The sequence below is a fragment of the Stomoxys calcitrans genome, chromosome 3 (assembly GCF_963082655.1).
Source record: "Stomoxys calcitrans chromosome 3, idStoCalc2.1, whole genome shotgun sequence".
Taxonomy (NCBI): Eukaryota; Metazoa; Arthropoda; class Insecta; order Diptera; family Muscidae; genus Stomoxys; species Stomoxys calcitrans.
The window spans coordinates 40645549-40666437 of NC_081554.1; the positions used below are offsets into that span (position 1 = coordinate 40645549).

The window sequence follows — 20889 nt, forward strand, 5'->3', positions numbered from 1 at the left end:
CCAAATCGGTTCAGATTTAGATATAGCTCCCATATATATGTATCGCCCGATTTGCATTTAAATTGCCGTAGTAAGGACAATTTTCAACCGATCTGCACAAAATTGGGCGTGGATTGTTTTGTTACTGGTTTTAACATGTGTTCAAATTTTCATTCAAATCGGTTCAGATTTAGATATAGCTCACTGATTTAAACATATGTGCAAATTTTCATCCAAATCGGTTCAGATTTAGATATAGCTCCCATATGTATGGATCGTCCGATTTCCACTTAAATGGCCATAGTAGCTACAATTTTCAACCGATCTGCACAAAATTTGGCACTGATTTTTTTTTGGTTACTGATTTTAACATGTGTTCAAATTTTCATCCAAATCGGTTCAGATTTAGATATAGCTCACATATATATGTATCGCCCGATTTGCACTTAAATGGCCCTACTAGCTACAATTTTCAACCGATTTGCACAAAATTTGGCATGGATTGTTCTGTTACTGATCTTAATATGTGTGCAAGATTTCATCAAAATCGGTTCAGATTTAGATATAGCTCCCATATATATGTATCGCCCGATTTGCACTTAAATGGCCTTAGTAGCTACAATTTTCAACCGATCTGCACAAAATTGGGCATGGATTGTTTTGCTACTGATCTTAACATATTTGCAAAATTTTACCAAAATCGATTCAGATTTAGATATAGCTCCTATATATATGTATCGCCCGATTTGCACTTAAATGGCCGTAGTAGCTATAATTTTCAACCGATATGCACAAAATTTAGCGTGTATTGTTTTGTTATTGATCTTAACATATCTGTAAAATTTCATCAAAATCGGTTCAGATTTAGATATAGCTCACATATATATGTATCGCCCGATTTGCACTTAAATGGCCATAGTAGCTACAATTTTCAATCGATCTGCACAAAATTTGGCATGGTTTGTTTTGTTACTGATTTTGACATATGTGCAAATTTTCATCCCAATCGGTTCATATTTACATATAGCTCACATATATATGTATCGCCCGATTTGCACTTAAATTGCCGTAGTAAGGACAATTTTACACCGATCTGTACAAAATTGGGCATGGATTGTTTTGTTACTGATTTTGCCATATGTGCAAAATTTCATCAAAATCGGTTCAGATTTAGATATAGTTCCCATTTATATGTATCGCCCGATTTGCACTTAAATGGCCGTAGTAGCTAAAATATCAACCGATCTGCACAAAATTTAGCGTGGATTGTTTTTTTTTTACTGATTTTAACATGTGTGCACATTTTCATCCAAATCGGTTCAGATTCAGATATAGATCCCATATATATGTATCGCCCGATACATGCACAAAATTTGGCATGGATTGTTCTGTTACTGATTTTGACATATATGCTAGATTTCATCAAAATCGGTTCAGATTTGGATGTAGCACCCATAAATTTTTATCGCCAGATTTGCACTTATATGACCGTAGTAACAACAATTTTTAAACTATCTGTTTAATAGTCGGTTCAGATTTAGATATAGCTCTCATGTTCATATATATCCTTATATTGCCCGAATTTATAATTGTAGGGTGGGTATAGGGTATTATATAGTCGGCTTCGCCCGACTTTTGCCTTTCCTTACTGGTTTATTTTTTGATCTAACAGTGCTAGCCTAGTCAAGTTTTAGCTTAATGATGTAATACCACCTTTAATAGCACAGCCCGAACAGTGTTGAACTTAATCGACCAAAGACCAATGGCATGACCTTTTTTATCTAACCACAAGAATTAAGGTTAGTTAATTAATTTTTGTTATATATAACTTAAAAAACTTGATTAAGTTGCCTTAGCAGATCATATGAATCCTTCCACTGGCATAGATCCCTAATTTCATGCCCTTTATAATGATTAGCCATAGTGAAGATGTCAAAATCTTATTCCGTCTGTCCAAAAACTCGGCCATACAAATAAAGAGAAAAAGTTATCTATGATACTGCATTGTTTTCAACTTTCTATGATTCCAGGGAAAAAGTTTTAATGGAACACAAAAATAAGAAAATTACCAGATTATGGCAGACAGACAGACAGACAGAAAGACAAACAAACAGACAGACACAGAAACATTTCCTGCTGAACCATCAACACCTACCCAATATACGAGTATAAGAAAAGAAAGTACCAAAAACAGGTAACATCACCATAACTTGTTTTTTTTTCTACATTCAATGAAAAGTTTTTGTTGAGTGGAAAAACACAAACAATCACTTCGACAAGTCTAGTCCTAGGCTCTGGAGCTGATTAAATTAAATTATTCTTCCTCTCAGTTAAGAAAACAGCCAACAGCGTGCATCAAGCATTTCCAGCGAAAACAGAGTGCGAAGAGGATATTATTTTTCAGATTTCAATGAACAAAACTCAATTTTCTGCAAAATATACATGGGACACGGCGGCTAGGGCACACACTAAAGAACGTTTCAATTTTCGTTGAAAGAATGATGAAGATGCAAAAACTGGAGGTAGGAAAAAAAATAAATAATAATAATAATAAAAAAAACGAAACATTCTTCTTATCTGCTGCAGTAAGGTAAGACAAAATACTTTGTGTACACAAAAATATTTCGCAAAACTTTGTTGGATTCCTTCAGAGTTCCAAAGTTAACTGGCGGGTAAAAAGTTTCAACACGAATGGGGAGGGACAGTGATTCAAAAGCGAAAAAGTCAAATATTAACAAATAACAAAAACCAAAGATGGAATAAGCAAATGGACAAAAGAAAAGAAATTCAGCACATAACAAACTAGTAAAGGCTTGTTAGGTTCGGCTGGGCCGAATCTTATGTACCACGGATCGCATTTGTCGAAACCTTTGGACGGTTTCTCTCTATAGGCAGAAACTAAAAAAGGATTAAGGAAAGAAAAACCTATGGATTTTTGATATGCTTGGATAAGAATTGCGCCCTCTAGAGGCTCAACTATAATATTCGAGACATCCGGCATACATGGGAGCTATACCGGGTTTTGGACCGATATGAATCAAACTACGTACATCAGTTTAAAGCAAGGTCATCGTACAAAATTTCGTCCAAATCGGATAATAGTTGCGCCCTCAAGAGGCTCATGAAGTATATTTGGGTGATCGGTTAATATGGAAACTATAACAGATTTTGTACCGATTAGAATCATACTTGGTTCAATTTGTTTGGAAATCATAGGAAAAGTCATCTTGAAAATGTTCAGCTAAATCGGATAAGAATTGCGCTTTCTAAAGAAGGATAATCTGGAAATAGGTTTATATGGGAGTTATATTGGGTTGCCCAAAAAGTAATTGCGGATTTTTAAAAGAAAGTAAATGCATTTTTAATAAAACTTAGAATGAACTTTGATCAAATATACTTTTTTTACACTTTTTTTCTAAAGCAAGCTAAAAGTAACAGCTGATAACTGACAGAAGAAAGAATGGAATTACAGAGTCACAAGCTGTGAAAAAATTTGCCAACGCCGACTATATGAAAAATCCGCAATTACTTTTTGGGCAACCCAATATCTTAATGTGGGCGCAGCGGTAACTGAGTTGGTAGCGTATTTGGATGGCCATTGCGGGGATCGTGGGTTCGATTCCCATCAGGCTTGGTTCAAGTGGCAGTCTACCAACAGACTCGTCCATTGTGATACCACAGGAACAGAAGAAGAAATATGCCTCCTAGTTCCTACCGTTGAACCAAGCAGATCGCTTTAAAAAGCCCACCAACTTGCGAATGTTAACATCCGCTAAGTCAGACAGGTTCTCAAAGAAATGAGAAACTAAAGTGGAACTACTTCTACTTTTCTATAGTTACTTCTTCTTCTTCGATGTCCTCACATCTTCTGCAAAAGTCGTTGGTGGCAACCTTCAGTCTGTCAGCATGTTTTCCGATTAGACAGTGACCTGTCATGACGGACACAACGACTGTGACATCTGTTCTAGCCAATGACAGCAAGGCGGTAGACCTCTTCAAGTCTAGATTAGGCCAAAAAGTTTTGGAATGCTCAAAACTATGTGGCCTAATCTAGACTAAATATCCTCACGCAAGAGTAAAAAATGCATAGTGCCTTACGGCTTCTTTCCTCGGTATTCCTCCTTCAGGGCAGTTTCGAATCGAGGACTATGCAAAGGAACTTCGCCTTCTTCGACAGCCGCAGGTTAATCCTCTCCAAGGCCAGGAGTCTGAACTCAGGTATCTTATATCAACGCGTGAAGAGCACCTGCTCTGTCTTCCTTGGGTTGGTCCTCAACCCATTTATGGTAACCCATGGCGACAATCTCCACAGTGATCCTTCCATGATCTCGTCGACAGAAACTTATCTTGGACCAGCAGCACGACCTCGTCTGCATAAGCGATTACCCTCGTGCCATCCCCGCCGAGATCCAACAGCATTTCATTAATCACGAGGTTTAATAGAATCGGTGAGACACAATGACTGAGACGTCTGTTCTAGTCAATGATAGCAAAGTCTAGATTAGATCACATAGTTTTCGAATGCTCACAGCCCTCTCTTTGTGACCATCAATCATTTATTGTCCTTCGGGCCTGGTCCTGAAAACTTAGCTTACATGTCGCTAGAGGCATACCCACAGATTCCAGTATCCCTGGAATGTGTAAGGTAGTTTCTAGTCTCGCGAGGTCGTTCGCTTTACAATTCCCTGGGATATCCCTGTGACCCGGTACCCAGAACAGGTGAATTTTGCACTGTTCAGCCATCTCGTTGAGAGATCTGCGACAGTCGAGGGAGTTTTTGTGTTCAGAAATTTATTCTCCAGGGATTTAATAGCAGCCTGGCTGTCTGAGAAGATATTTATGCCAATCGTCGTAATGACATTATATCTTAGCCATTCCACCACTTCCTTAATTACAAGGATCTCCGCTTCATACAAAATGCAGTGGTCGGGTAACCTTTTCGATATGACCAGTTCTAGATCTTTAGAGTACACCCAAAGCTCACCTGGTCCTTTAGTTTGGAACCATCCGTATAGAAGTCTATGTAACTTCTATTAGCAGGGATATCGTAGTCCCAATCGGTTCCATCAGGAATAGTGGTACAGTACTTTTTTTCAAAAAACGGCTCAGGTAGGGTGTACTCAAGACTGCCTGGAATATCGGACAATGTATCAAGGATAACACAATGTCCGCCACAAGACCAAAGAGAATGCTCCCTTAGCCTCATGGCAGTGGTCGCAGAAACTTGTCTAGCCACAATGTCCAGATACATCAAATGTAGCATTAAATGTAGCATCAGATGGTGTAGTTCTATGTGCGGCTGCGATACTTTGGATCCGATTAAGTATTGAGCAGTAGGTGGATTTTGTAACGCTGTCCATCAGATCACAACACCATATAGCATTATAGGTCTGACAAATGCATGCCACGCGGTCTAACGCTCCAACTTTTGCCAATGGCTCTCTTGCAGGTGTATAGGGCAATAGCCACTATTACAAAATCAGCGTTACAAAATCCAGCTGAGAGAGCTTTCTAGCCCTTTGCAAAATGTTGGATTTCAAGTTCAATTTCCTGTCCTGCAAAACACCCAGGTATTTTGCGCTATTTGTAAATGGAACATTCTCTCCTCCCAAGGAGACAGGTTCCACTGTAGGCAATTTGTATCTCCTGCTGAAAAGAACTACTTCTATCTTGCACGGATTTACACCTAGACCACTTCCGGTGAAGTATATCTCTTAGAATGCTGGGAAACGTTCCCCTATCCGCAATTGCCACGTCATCAGCATACGCGACCACTTTTACACCTTTTTTCTTCCAGAGACAATAAAATGTTGTTAATGGCTATAATCCAAAGTAGAGAAGACAGTACACTTCCTTGAGGAGTTCCTCTGCTGACCCATCTTTTTAGATCCGAATATCTCAAGCCTGCCATAATGTATCATGTAGTTGAAAGCACCTTCAATTTAAAAAAATGCTACATTTTTATATATTTCTGGACAGCGAGAGAACCCTTTATGTAGTCGACTAGGTCGTGAAGGTTTTATAGGGAATTTGCCTTTACTATATGCATGCTGCTACCGCGACAGACGATCTCCAGGGATCTTTGCTCTAAGATATGTTTCTATCAACCTCTCAAGAGTCTTCAGCATAAAGGATGAATACTTGGACGAAAACCTTTCGCTTAGGTGTGGTAAGGTTTTCCTGCTTTCGGAATGAAAATTACCTTCGTGTCCCTCCATCCCACAGGTATATATGACATGATGATACAAGCAGAGTATATCTTCCTAAGCCACGGAACCAGTCTATCGAACAAAGCTTGTAGTTCAACCGATGATACATCATCAGGGCCTGGCGACTTAAAGCAATCGAAACTTCTTATCGCCCAAAAGGATTTTCAGCTCAGACAAAATTTCCCTAATAACCCCCAACAAATGCATACCAATAACAACCTCTTCTGACGCCACGTTGTTCGTTGGAAACTTTTGATTATACCCCACCGTAATAGATCTCGAGGACGGACGCTCCCTTAGCCTAGAGGCCTCAGATATATCCTCCACGGAGCTACAGAATTCCACCCAGGATTTGTTCTCAGCGTTTCTCAGCTCGCCCTTATATTTTCTTAGTTCAGCCTTATAGATGTCCCAATCGTATGGTGCTCTTGTGGCTTTCTCTCTGTAGAAGAGTTTGCTGCCTTCCTTAGACCAACCAGCTTTGGGGTCCACCATTGCGGTCGCTGTTTGCACCTTGATTATTGCAAAAAAATGTTGAAAAATAAACGATCGTGAGCATCAATCCATCGCGTTCAGAATATCGTCACAGGTGACACATCAGGGATTTATGTGTATGAGAGATCGATCCAGATTTGGATATCTTATATATAAACACCAATCTGCGTTTTTTTTTATAGGTTTGTTTGTTTGTATGTTTGTGTGTTCCTTATAGACTCTTAAACGCCTGAACCGATTTTTTTGAAATTTTCACAGATGATGCATAATGATCCCGTGGTGAAAATAGGGTACTACATTTTTTGATATCTGAAGGGGGGACGGACCCTCCCCCTTACCACAATTTTCAGAAACGCCAGATCTCGGAGATGGGTGGTGCGATTTAAGCGAAATATAATAAAAATTTGGTATCCAAATTTCGGATAGGGTACCTAGGGGGGCCGCCCCACCCTAAAACCTACTAGAGATATATTTAGACCAATCACGACAATATGGGACTCAAATGAGAGGTATTTAAGATTAGAAAACGTATATGATATCCAATTGTCGGACCAAGTGTTAGGGAGACCACCCCAACCCTGAAAACACCCCTAAATCGGAAATATTTGCTGACCATGGCAATATGGGACTCAAATGAAAGGTATTTGCGAATAGAATACGAATCTAATATCCAAATGTGGGACCACGTTTCTGGAGGTCCACCCCTTCCCCAAAACACCCCCCAAACAGGACTTATTTACTGACCATGGGAACATGGGGCTTAAACAAAAGGAATTTAAATGTAGAATTCGAATCTGATATCCAAATATGGGATCAAGTGCTTGGGGGACCACCCCTAAATCGGACATATATACCGACCATAGCAATATGGGGCTCAAATGAAAGGTCTTTGGGAGTAAAGCACGAAATTTGGGACAGTGAGTTGTGTTAGGCCCTTCGACATCGTTTTTCAATTAGGCCCAGATCGGTTCAGATTTGAATACAGCTGCCATATAAATCGATTTATCGATTTCAGGTTTTGGACCCATAAAAGGAGCATTGAACAATGACTTATACTTATTAGTATTTGGCCCAAATCGGAATATCTTTCGAAATAGCTGCTATGCGGCATAAGGTATGAATTTTTCACCGGATTTTGACAAAAGGTGGTTTTTATATATTGGGTTGCCCAAAAAGTAATTGCGGATTTTTCATATAGTCGGCGTTGACAAATTTTTTCACAGCTTGTGTCTCTGTAATTGCATTCTTTCTTCTGTCAGTTATCAGCTGTTATTTTTAGCTTGCTTTAGAAAAAAAGTGTAAAAAAAGAATATTTGATTAAAGTTCATTCTAAGTTTTACTAAAAATGCATTTACTTTCTTTTAAAAAATCCGCAATTACTTTTTGGGCAACCCAATATATGCACGAGGTGGTGGCTGTTATATCAGCGTATGATCTGACATTTATCGAAATTGATCTGACATTAATTCTTATTAGAAGCTGGGGCAATATGAGTGCAATAACAAGGCAGATGGACAGACAGACGGACGGGCATATATAAATATAAATTTAACGACTTTGAAGGGTTAGTAATGGATATTGTGATATAACACAAAATTAATGACAAAATAAGTGCACCGAAAGAAAAATTGATATCCTATGGCACCAATGGCATTGATAATAAAGCAACACAGTGGATTAATATCGAAACTATACTGTATGGTATCCATAATGCTTTGCTTTTATCACACGTACCATACGGTATACCATATCAATACCCCCTTCCTTCGGTGATGTGCATAAATTTCCTAGTTATAGTTCACTAGGTGCACCACTGTGCATTAACCTTTAGAAATAACAATAAACACTGGCAAAATAGTGGCGCCAAAGAGAAGTACTCCCACACAGGATCGGTACATTTTTAAATCTAGGCAGAGAAAAGTGAAGGAAGCCGCCCCACTTGGAACGCAGTAGCACAGCCAAAGCTAGGCAATCTCTTAACGCACTAATAGTTGGTTGCTTGGTCGCTACTTTGGTCACTGGACGATGGGATGAACCCAATAATTTTTCATTCACTAAAAAAAAACTTATGGCGGTTATGGCAAAATGTTAAAATTTTCTATTCCTCCTCCCCACTCTCCATGTCGATGGGATGTGGTATGGCATGGCCACTCCGTCATAGAAACGATTACGAAATACGAAACGAAGCGAACTTGCCGAAGGATAAGCACAGCACAAATACAACATGACAGGATGTGTGTCTGTAGGAACACTGCCGCCTGTTGTTGTTCAGTCATAGCTATGGCTGCTGCTGCTGCTGCTACTGCCTTTGGTGGTCTAATAGAAGACAAACCATTCATTCACATGCGTTGGAGTATTTGCTATGTCATGGATTTCAACAATTCAGTTTTCTGGTGACTCTCAAGTGGAACGATAGACGGAACGGCAACGACAAATGCAATTGAAAAAATTGCGAATCAAATTTTGAACCGAAAAATAACGCAGACCAAATACGAATCGTCCAATTACATTACAATAATCTAAATATTTAGGCCTTATTTTGTTTTTTTTTTAGAAAAAAAAGTGCCAATAGCAAAAACAAAGCAAAACCAAAAAATTTTGAAAAACGCAGAAAAATAATTTAAAAAAAAATGGCCTTAAATCCTTTGAATAAAAATCTAGTGAAATTTTCAATTTTAACGATCATTTTGCAGTTCATTTCAAATGGTTCGTCTATGCTTATTAACGAAAGGAAATCATATAAAAAAGTATACAGCTCGAAAAATTGGATTTCAAAAAAAAGGGGAATAATATTTTAAATTCTATGAGAAATTAAAAGCTTTATTTCTTTTAATCATTTGTTGGAAATTATTTTTTTTATTTTTTTTTTTGAATTTAATTCAATTATGTTTTCTTGTCCTTGGTGTGTATGTGTGTGTGTGTGAGTGTGTTAAAATCTTTTTCTTGTGTCTATTTACGTGTGTCCTGGAATTTACTTTTATACTGGCGCTGATGATGATGATGACGATGATGCTTTGATGATGTGCCTGCGTGTCTGCCATACGCCTGTGGCTCCTTTGGGTGTCTGCCTGCCATGGTCTATGGCTGTAAACGACGACCAATAACAACAACAACAATAATGCCAACAAAAATGGTCTAAAAAACCCCCATCTACTGCAACAACCATAATAACAAATACAACAAAATATTTGAATTGAATCTATCGCAAATGTCTATCTTAAGGCTCTGCAATCAAATGTTTTGTCTGCGATTCCGATGATAATCCTAGCTGTGCCGACCTGAAATCGAACGCCAGCATTGTGGCTGAGGTAAGCTTGTCATTCTCAATCCTTACAACATCTACCCATCTAACCATACGAAATAAACACTCATCCATACCATGTTCTCCGAGGCAGAGGAGGTAGCGTTTGATTCACTCACACCGATACAGATAAATGTTTTTGCGTTATTTAATCAAGCATGTGGTTGGAGACATTTTTCGTTAGATTCCTCCTTCGGGCAATTGTTTAAAAATTGCCATATTTTCAATTTCTTGTAAATTATTGCTTGGAAGATGAGAGAGGGTTTCAGAGGAATATTTCCTTTGAAATGGAATGCTTAAACCGCATTGGTAACAAAACTTGAAAGCAGCAAGCATAAGAATTTATAAGGCCCTAGAGGGCAAAATTTTTTTAAAACCCACCACCGAAGGATGGGGGGGTATAGTCATTCCGTTTGCAACACATAGACCCTTTAAAGTTTATACATTCTTGATCAGCGTAAAAATCGAAGACGATCTAGCCATGTCCGTCCGTCTGTTCGTCCGTCTATCTGTTGAAATCACGCTACAGTATTTAAAAATAGAGATATTGAGCTGAAACTTTGCAGAGATCCTTTTTTATCCATAAGCTGGTTAAGTTCGATGATGGGCTATATCGGACAATATCTTGACATAGCCCCCATATAGATCGATCCGACGATTTGGGGTCTTAGGCCCCTAAAAGCTATGTGGCTTTATATGATTTTGCAAAAATTTGGGACAGTAAGTTGTATTAGGCCCTTCGACAGCCTTCATCAATTTGGCCCATATCGATTCAGATATGGATATAGCTGTCATATAGACCGATCAGCCGATTTAGGGTCTTGGGACCATAAAAGGGAGAAAAGGATAGAGGAGAAACGTCTATTCCGCAAAAAGAAAAAGGAAATGGAAAGACGTAAGTGTGAGCAAATTGAGATGTACAGGATTCAGAATGAAGTCTGGAAATTCTACCAAAGAATTAAACATCAAACCGATGGCTTTGGTGCAGGCACATTCTCCTGCAGAGACAAAGCAGGAAATCTGGTAACTGACACAGATAACATGCTGAGGATATGGAGAGAGCATTTTACCCAACTGCTAGTGTCCGACGTTGGCGGCGAAGAGGATACCGCAGAGCCAATCCCTTATGATGGTATTGAATGTCTACCTCCTAGTCAGAATGAGGTCCAAATAGCAGTGACCCGACTAAAGAACAACAAGGCAGTAGGAGCCGACGGGTTACCCGCTAAACTATTTAAGTCCGAAGGCGACATGCTGATAAGGCGTACGCATCAGCTTATCTGCGCAATCTGTGTAGAAGAACGCATACCCGATGATTGGAACCTCAGCATACTATGTCCAGTATACAAGAAAGGAGACAAGATGGAATGTGCCAACTACAGAGGAATAAGTCTCCTCCCCATCGCATACAAGATACTCTCGAGCGTACTGTGTGAAAGATTGAAACCTAAAGTCAATGAGATAATTGGGCCCTATCAATGCGGCTTTAGACCTGGTAAATCCACCCTAGACCAGATATTCATAATGCGCCAAATCCCTAGAAAAGACCCAAGAAGGACAAACTAACACCAACCAACTCTTTGTTGACTACAAAGCCGCCTTCGATACTCCTTTACGTTCAATGGTATTTCATGACATGTCTGAGTTTAGTATCCCTACAAAATTAATAAGACTCTGCAGGAGAACACTTGCTGATACGCGTTCCTCAATAAGAATAGGAAAGAATCTCTCCGAATCATTCAATACCAAACGAGGTTTCAGACAAGGAGACAGCCTATCGTGTGATCTCTTTAATAACCTGCTGGAGATGATTAAACTAGATGCAGAGGTGAATAGATGTGGCACACTAATCACAAGAGTACACATGCTACTCGCCTATGCCGACGACATCGATATCATAGGTGGGTCACCGGAAGTAGTAACTGCTGCCTTTGAAAGAATCGAAAGAGAGTCAGTGAAAATGGGTCTGGCAGTAAATGGAGATAAGGCGAAATGGATGGTTTCAACTCCCAAAAAGCCTTGCACAACCGAGCAGATAAAGAAAATGGAGAAAGTTGGGAACCACAATTTTGAGAGAGTCAGTAACTTTATCTACCTCGGCACCGCCGTAACCGAAACGAATGACACTAGTTTTGAGATTAAGCGAAGAATAATACTGGCAAACAGAAGCTACTTTGGACTAAGTAAGCAGTTTAGAAACAAGACCACCTCTCGGCAGACGAAGATTACACTATACATGACACTGATACTACCCGTGCTGTTATATGGTTCTGAAGCACGGGTACTTGTGAAAGCAGATGAGACAGTGCTTGGAGTATTTGTGAGAAAGATTCTTCGTAAAATATATGGAACAGTTTGCGTTAACGGAGAATATAGGCGACGTATGAACCACGAGCTGTATGAGCTGTATGGCGACGATAGCATAGATACTCGCATCAAAATACAACGGCTGCGCTGGCTAGGTCATGTTATCAGAATGGATGAAGAAGCTCCAGAAGGAACCACGGTGGTACACGCAAACCGGGAAGACCAAAAGCCCGATGGAAACATCAAGTTGTGGAAGGCCCATAAAAGGCGTACTCAAGTTCCGATGTCGCCGAAATTTGGAAAAGTGAGTTGAGTTAAGCCCCTAGATATACTTCTGCAATATGGCACAGATCGGCCCTGATTTGGATATAGCTGCCATATAGACCGATCTCTCGATTTAAGGCTTTGGGCCCATAAAAGGCGCATTTATTTGCCGATGTCGCCGAAATTTGGGACAGTCAGTTAAATTAATTCCCTCGACATCTTTCTGCAATATGGCACAGATCGGTCCAGAATTGAATATAGCTGCCATATAAACCGATCTCTCAATTTAAGGTCTTGCGCCCATAAAAGGCGTATTTATTGTCCGATTTCGCCAAAATTTGGGAGAAGGAGTTAAGTTAAACCCCTCGACATCCTTTTTCAATTTGGCCCAGATCGGTCCAGATTTGAATATAGCTGCCATATAGACCGATTTCTCGATTTAAGGTTTTGGGCCCATAAAAGGCGTATTTATTGTCCGATTTCGGCAAAATTTGTGACAGTGAGTTGTGTTAGGCTCTTCAACGACTTTCTGCAATTTGGCCCAGATCGGTCCAGATGTGGATATAGCTGCCATATAGACCGACCGATCTCTCGATTTAAGGCTTTGGGCCCATAAAAGGCGCATTTATTGTACGATGTCGCCAAAATTTAGAACAGTGAGTTAAGTTAAACCCCTCGACATCCTTTTTCAATTTGGCCCAGATCGGTTCAGATTTGAATATAGCTGCCATATAAACCGATCTCTCGATTTAAGGCTTTGGGCCCATAAAAGGCGCATTTATTGTCCGATTTCGCCGAAATTTGGGACAGTGAGTTGTGTTAGGCCCTTCGACATTCTTCTTCAAGTTAGCTCAGATCAGTCCAGATTTGGATATAGCTGCCATATAGACCGATCTCTCAATTTAAGGTCTTGCGCCCATAAAAGGCGCATTTATTGTTCGATGTCGCCAAAATTTAGAAAAGTGAGTTGAGTTAAGCCCCTCGACATATTTCTGCAAATTGGCCCCGATCGGTCTAGATTTGGATATAGCTGCCATATAGACCGATCGCTCGATTTAAGGCTTTGGGCCCATAAAAGGCGCATTTATTGTCTGATTTCGCCAAAATTTGGGAGAAGGAGTTAAGTTAAACCCCTCGACATCCTTTTTCAATTTGGCCCAGATCGGTCCAGATTTGAATATAGCTGTCATATAAACCGATTTCTCGATTTAAGGTTTTGGGCCCATAAAAGGCGTATTTATTGTCCGATTTCGCCGAAATTTGGGACAGTGAGTTGTGTTAGGCCCTTCGACATTCTTTTTCAATTTAGCTCAGATCAGTACAGATTTAGATATAGCTGCCTTATAGACCGATATCTCGATTTAAAGTCTTGGCCCCATTAAAGGCGCATTTATAATCCGATTGCACTAAAATTTGACACAGTGACTTATGTTAGGCTTTTCGACATCCGTGTCTTATATGGTTCAGATCGGTTTATTTTTAGATATAGCTACTAAAAAGACCAATATTTTGTTATACACAATTGAACGACTTGTACTTATTAGTATTTGGTCCAAATCGGAACATATTTCGATATGGCTGCTATGGGGCATAAGGTATGCATTGTTCATCGGATTTTGACGAAAGGTGGTTTACATATATACCCGAGGTGGTGGGTATCCAAAGTTCGGCCCGGCCGAACTTAACGCCTTTTTGCTTGTTTAGATATGCTTCATCAGCTCTTAGTGATTAGATTTATTTTACCAAATTTTGTTGAAATGCTGTGTTCTCCACTACTTTTTATAAACATCAGTCCATGTTTTAATGTAGGTCCTATATTGTCAATTGGTTTGAGTTGGCTTCTTGAGTCTTTCAAAATTGGAGTTCTTAAGATCCTTGAAGTGACACAAACTCTGTATAGGACAGTGCCTCCATTTGGCACCTTATCAAAATTGATCTGACACCAATTTTGAATACCAGAGTAGAATTGGCTTAGGAGCGTAGAATGGAGAACGTGTAGAGATTTTTTGACCAGCAGAACTTCCGTGGGGCATATTAAGATCAAAACCTTATTCATTAACCTAATCTAATTATGGCATATCTAAAATGCTCAGGACTTTTATCGCTAATCTAAAGATTGGCCAAGCGGCCAGTATCAATTAGAACAATTTGTGCAAAAAATCGAGTAGTTTAGGACAGGTCCCAAATTTGTCACATGATAGGTCCTTTGGTGATAGGGACCGGTCCCAGTTCTAGTCCCCTTACATGGAAAAAACCTATCACATTTTTAAGGGTTTGTCGCTCGAGGTGACGAATTGCCACCATTCTAACACCCTTGGATAGGTTCTGGGACAGTTCGAAAGCGATGAGTATACTTTGCAAGTATTTTTAAGGGTGATAACATTAGTAAGCAAAAGTACTAAACGGATAAGCAATTTTTAACATTAATTAAGCAACTTTTTAAAAAAGAATTAAGAATCATAAGTTATACAACTGATACTACCCGTGCTGTTATATGGTTCTGAAGCATGGGTACTTGTGAAAGCAGATGAGGCAGTGCGTGGAGTATTTGAGAGAAACATTCTTCGTAAAATATTTGGACCAGTATGCGTTAATGGGCGCGGAATGAAACTCTTCATTCCCTGTAGGATATGTCCTGTGACAGGTAACTAATTCTACAGTTTAGGACAGGTATATTTGGAAAAATGGAGGCCACCGTAGCGCAGATGTTAGCATGCCCGCCTATGACGCTGAACGCCTGGGTTCGAATCCTGGCGAGACCATCAGAAAAAATTTTCAGCGGTGGTTTTCCCCTCCTAATGCTGACAACATTCGTGAACTTCTCTCCAAAGAGGTGTTGCACTGCGGCACGCCGTTCGGAGGCCCCTCATCATTGAGCTTAAACTTGAATCGGACTGCACTCATTGATATGTTAGAAGTTTGTCCCTGTTCCTTAGTGGAATGTTCATGGGCAAAATTTGCAATTGCATTTGCATATTTGGGACAATTGCATATTTGGGACGAATGACAGACGGTCAGACACACTAACGAACAGGGGTTGATAGACCCAACTGTCATGAGGATCCAGAATATGTATAAATTGTATAAATTAATTAGGCTTAGGCCAATATTTCGTAATGTTAACACGTAAAAGCGTGCTAAGTTCGGCCGGGCCGAATCTGGGGAACGCGCCACAATGGATTCTGCTATAAATTTATACAAAATAAATTTAGTTGATGGACATAATTTTACTTAATTCTACATACTTCTGGGAACCGAACAAGGATGATCGAGAGACCGGTTAACATAGAAGCTATATCAGGTTATGGACCGATTTAGACCGTACTTTGCACAGTTAATATAACACCACATGCTAAATTTCAGCCATATCGGTCTCAAATGGCGGATTGTAAGGGCTCAAGAAGTCAAACTGGAAAATCAATTTATATGGGAGCTATATCAGGTTATAGATCGATTCCGACCGTAGTTGTTGGAAGTCACAAAAAAACACTACATGCAAATTTTCAGCCAAATCGTGCAAAAACTGCGGTTTCCAGGGGCTCAAGAAGTAAAATCGGGAAATCCCTTCATATGGGAGCTATATCAGGTTATAGACCGATTTGGACCGTACTATGCACAGTCGTTGGAAGTTATAACATAACATTACATGCAAAATTTCAGCCAAATCGGACCCAAAAAATTAGGGCTTATAAGGGCTCAAGAAGTTAAATCGGGAGATCGGTTTATATGGGAGCTATATGTAAATCTGAACCAATATGACCCATTTGCAATCCCCAACGACCTACATCAATATTAAGTATCTGTGTAAAATTTCAGGCGACTAGCTTTACGTGTTCGACCGCTATCGGGATTTCGACAGACGGACGGACGGACCGAAGGACATGGCTAGATCGAATCGGAATGTCGAGACGACCCAGAATATATATACTTTATGGGGTCATAGATCAATATTTCGAGGTGTTACAAACGGAATGACTAGATCCTATGGATTGGCGAAGTTAATATTTCCCAATTTGGTCGTTTACTGGCCAAAAGTTCTTGCGATCGAAATACAGAGATCCATGGTGGTGGGTTCCCAAGATTCGGATTCATTTTAACGCTTGAAATTTTGCACAAATACTAGTATTAGCATAGGCCGGCTGGGATTGTAAATGGGCCAAATCGGTCCTTGTTTTGATATAGCTGCCATATAAACCGATCTTGGATCTTGACTTCTTGAGCCACTAGAGGGCGCAGTTCTCAGACGATTTGGCTGAAATTTTGCACGTGGTGTATTGGTATCAATTCCAAGTAGGTATGGTTCAAATCGGTTCATAATCTGATATAGCTGCCATATAAACCGATCTCCCGATTAGACTTCTTGAGCCTCTAGAGGGCGTAATTCCTATTGGATTTGTCTGAAATTTTACATGACGTGTTTCGTTATGACTACTAACAACTGTGCTAAGTATGGTTGAAATTGGTTGATAACCTACTACAGCTGCCATATAAACCGATCTTGGGTTTGGACTTCTTGAGCTTCTAGAGGGCGCAATTCTTACCCGATTTGGCCGAAATTTAGCACAAAGTGTTTTATTTCCACTTCCAACAACTGTGTCAAGTATGGTCCAAATCAGTCTATATCCTGATATAGCCGCCATATAAACTGATTTCCCGATTAGACTTCTTGGGCTTCTAGAGGGTGCAATTCTTATCCAATAGGGTGGAAATTTTACTTATGTCGCTTTGGTATGACTTCCAACAACTACACTAAGGATGGTCTAAATCGGTATATAACCTGATATAGCAGCCAAATCGATTTCCCAATTTGACTTTTTGAGCCTCTAGAGGGCGCACCTTCTGGACTTCTTGAGCTTCTAGAGGGCGCAATTCTTGTCAGATTCGGCCGAAATTTAGCACGAAGTGTTTTATTTTGATTTCCAACAACTGCGTTAAGTATGGTCTAAATCAGTCCATATCCTGATATAGCCGCCATATAAACCGATCTCCCGATTAGACTTCTAGGGCTTCTAGAGGGCGCATATCTTATCCAATAGGTTGGAAATTTTGCATATGTCGTTATGGTATGACTTCCAACAACTATTCCAAGTATGGTCTAAATCGGTATACAACCGATATAGCTGCCATATAAACCGATCTCCCAGTTTGATTTTTTGAGCCTCTGGAGGACGCACCTTCTGGACTTCTTGAGCTTCTAGAGGGCGCAATTCTTGTCAGTTTCGGCAGAAATTTAGCACGAAGTGTTTTATTTTGATTTCCAACAACTGCGTTAAGTATGGTCTAAATCAATCCATATCCTGATATAGCCGCCATATAAACCGATCTCCCGATTAGACTTCTAGGGCTTCTAGAGAGCGCATATCCTATCCAATAGGTTGGAAATTTTGCATATGTCCTTTTGGTATGACTTCCAACAACTATTCCAAGTATGATCTAAATCGGTGTTTAACCTGATATAGCTGCCGTATAAACCCATTTTCCAATTTGACTTTTTGAGCCTCTAGAGGGCGCACCTTCTGAACTTCTTGAGCTTCTAGAGGGCGCAATTCTTACCCGATTTGGCCGAAATTTAGCACAAAGTGTTTTATTTCCACTTCCAACAACTGTGTCAAGTATGGTCCAAATCAGTCTATATCCTGATATAGCCGCCATATAAACTGATTTCCCGATTAGACTTCTTGGGCTTCTAGAGGGTGCAATTCTTATCCAATACGGTTGAAATTTTGCTTATGTCGTTTTGGTATGACCTCACACAACTATTCCAAGTATGGTCTAAATCGGTATATAACCTTATATAGCTGCCAAACCGATTTCCCAATTTGACTTTTTGAGCCTCTGGAGGGCGCAATTATTACTCGATTTGCCTGAAATTTTTGGGGGTGGTGTTTTTCTATAACTGGCATTCTTCTATTTGAAAAAGTCATTCAAAGAACTTGTTTATTATTAAAATCTTTTAACAAAGATTTTGATATTGAGTAGAATTATAAAATTTTTTCTCGAGTGTATTAGGACCTGGTTATCTTCTTTCAACTATCATAAGGTTAATATCGTTATACGGTTCTTCTAACTAAGTTTTTTGCTAGTCAACAAGATGTGAGTAAAATTCAAATGTCACCACTTCCTTTAAATGTGTTAAAATTAAGCAAGCTGCCGTTTTTATGTGCGGCAATGTCATACACATGCAAAGCCAGCCAGTGAAACTACTAAATTGCTCGTAATAGACATCATTATAGTCCAAAAGCATCCTTCACCCAATATCTTTTTCCCATCCACAATTTGTTATTCTACTCCCTAACTACCCTCTAGTGGGGTTTGTTCATGGGTTGGTATGTGATAGGTGGAGGAGGGCCAAGATTTGGGAAGTTCCTGTGGCCTGTATTTGTTTGTGGCTCACAGGTGACATTTGTGACCTTTTTGCTACGACCCTAACATTAAATCTTGGCTTACTTGGGTCATATATATCTGTCTGCACTTTCAACTCTTACAAAGTTGTGTGTCTGCAACAGCAGCAGTAGGATGGCGCGAGCAGGCGTTAGTTACACATGTTACGGCTTGCAATACACAGCATAAGTTTACACACCTTTCCAAATGTCCTGGTCATTATGGTGCCATACACATGCTTGAAAAAGGACCACAAACAAATTAAAGAAAAAGGACTCGATTCGATTCGTATTCCTGCTCGCTGTTACCTTTTATTCCTCTCTGTCTATGCTTTTGGTTTTGAATAATTTTGTTGTGAATATATAAAAATGTAAGCATTAAGCCTTTGTGGTGGTTACTGGGTATGTCTTGTTAACAATGAAAATAAAGAAATACTCCTACAAAGGCAAAAGAGCAGAAACAAAAAACAACGAGGAATTAATTGGAAATACACAGACCACAGTGAAAATTTGCATTTAAATGAATTCAAAAGGATTCCCCATTGTGTTGCTGCACTGGTATTTGTGCGCCTGTATGTATGTATGTCCATTGTCGATTTGCCAGGGCCCCCTTTTGACTTTTTCCCCATTTGACTTGCTGGCTTCATGACATCTCCACGACTTTTTCAATGGCTTTTCTTTCAGTTTTTCAGTAGGCTTGGTATTTGGTAAATTGTCATTCATTCAAGTAAAAAGTCATTCAAAATCTCATTAAACAACCATCAATATTTTATTGATATTGCCCCGCGTACAATTCCAATGACATGCCGGGCAAATTTATGCCATTTCTGTTACTGAATCCTCCAAGGATATTTGCGTTTTATGCAACACTGGCTCTGTTGATTGACTATCAACCTGTCGGGTGGATTAGCTTTCGGAAGGCAACCATAGATGGAGTTGCTGTGTAATATACACCAGGTCAGGTCTTTTGATTGATGGTGTTTGGATGAAACGCATTATCCTCACAAGCACCCAGCTCGTTAGGTGAATTTGAAATGATATCTGATTGACATAATTCAAACGCATGTTAAATGTGGGATTGTTGAAATTGTTGTTCGATCAAAAATATGGCAAAAAAATGTTTAAAAATTTTGACAATAAGTAAAATTTTAGTTAAAACAAAAATCTATAAAAAATAAAATTTTACAAAATTTTTAAGGGTATAAATTTTATAACTAATATTTCATTTTAATGTATATTTCAAAAAAGTTAAGAAAAATATATGCTTAGATGTAAAAATTGAAAAAATGTTTCACTTGCGAACAATATTTTTATGGTAATAAAACAACCTACCAAATACCCTCCCAGCCTACTAAATTTTTAAACTAAATAAAAATTTCTTGTAATAAAACATAAAACAAGTAAGAGCGTGCTAAGTTCGGCCGGGCCGAATCTTATATACCCTCCACCATTGATCGCATTTGTCGAGTTCTATGCGCGTTATCTCTTTTTAGGCAAACAAAGAATATTGAATAAGAACTGATATGCTATTGGAGCTATATCAAGTTATAGTCCGATTCGGACCATTAATGAATGCTGAACATTGTAGAAGTCAATGCGTAATATTTCGGTTCAGTCGGATAAGAATTGCGCCTCTTAGGGGCTCAAGAAGCAAAATCGGAAGTAGGTTTATATGGAAGCTGCATCAAGCTAATGATCGATTCAGACCATATTAGATACGTATGTAGAAGGTCATGAGAGAAGCCGTTGCACAAAATTTCTTCCAAATCGGATGAGAATTGCGCCCTCTAGAGGCTCAAGAAGTCAAGATCCTAGTTTGGTGTATATGGCAGCTATATCAGGTTATGTACCGATTTGAGCCATACTTAGCACAGTTATTGAAAGTCATAACAAAACACCTTACGATAAAGTTCAGCCAAATAGAATGAGAATTGCGCCCTCTAGAGGCTCAAGA

The 20889-nt window shown here is 39.3% G+C and overlaps 1 protein-coding gene across 1 annotated transcript in view; it reads left to right on the forward strand.

The window, feature by feature from the left end:
* The first annotated feature begins 9114 nt into the window (after positions 1-9114).
* The window catches only part of LOC106088069 (uncharacterized), a 31538-nt gene continuing 19763 nt past the window's right edge, over positions 9115-20889 (forward strand). The window contains exons 1-2 of the mRNA XM_013253366.2: positions 9115-9389; positions 9906-9991. Coding sequence (XP_013108820.2) covers positions 9314-9389; positions 9906-9991 — 162 coding nt within the window. The 5' untranslated portion in view covers positions 9115-9313. The remainder of the gene's footprint in view (positions 9390-9905; positions 9992-20889) is intronic.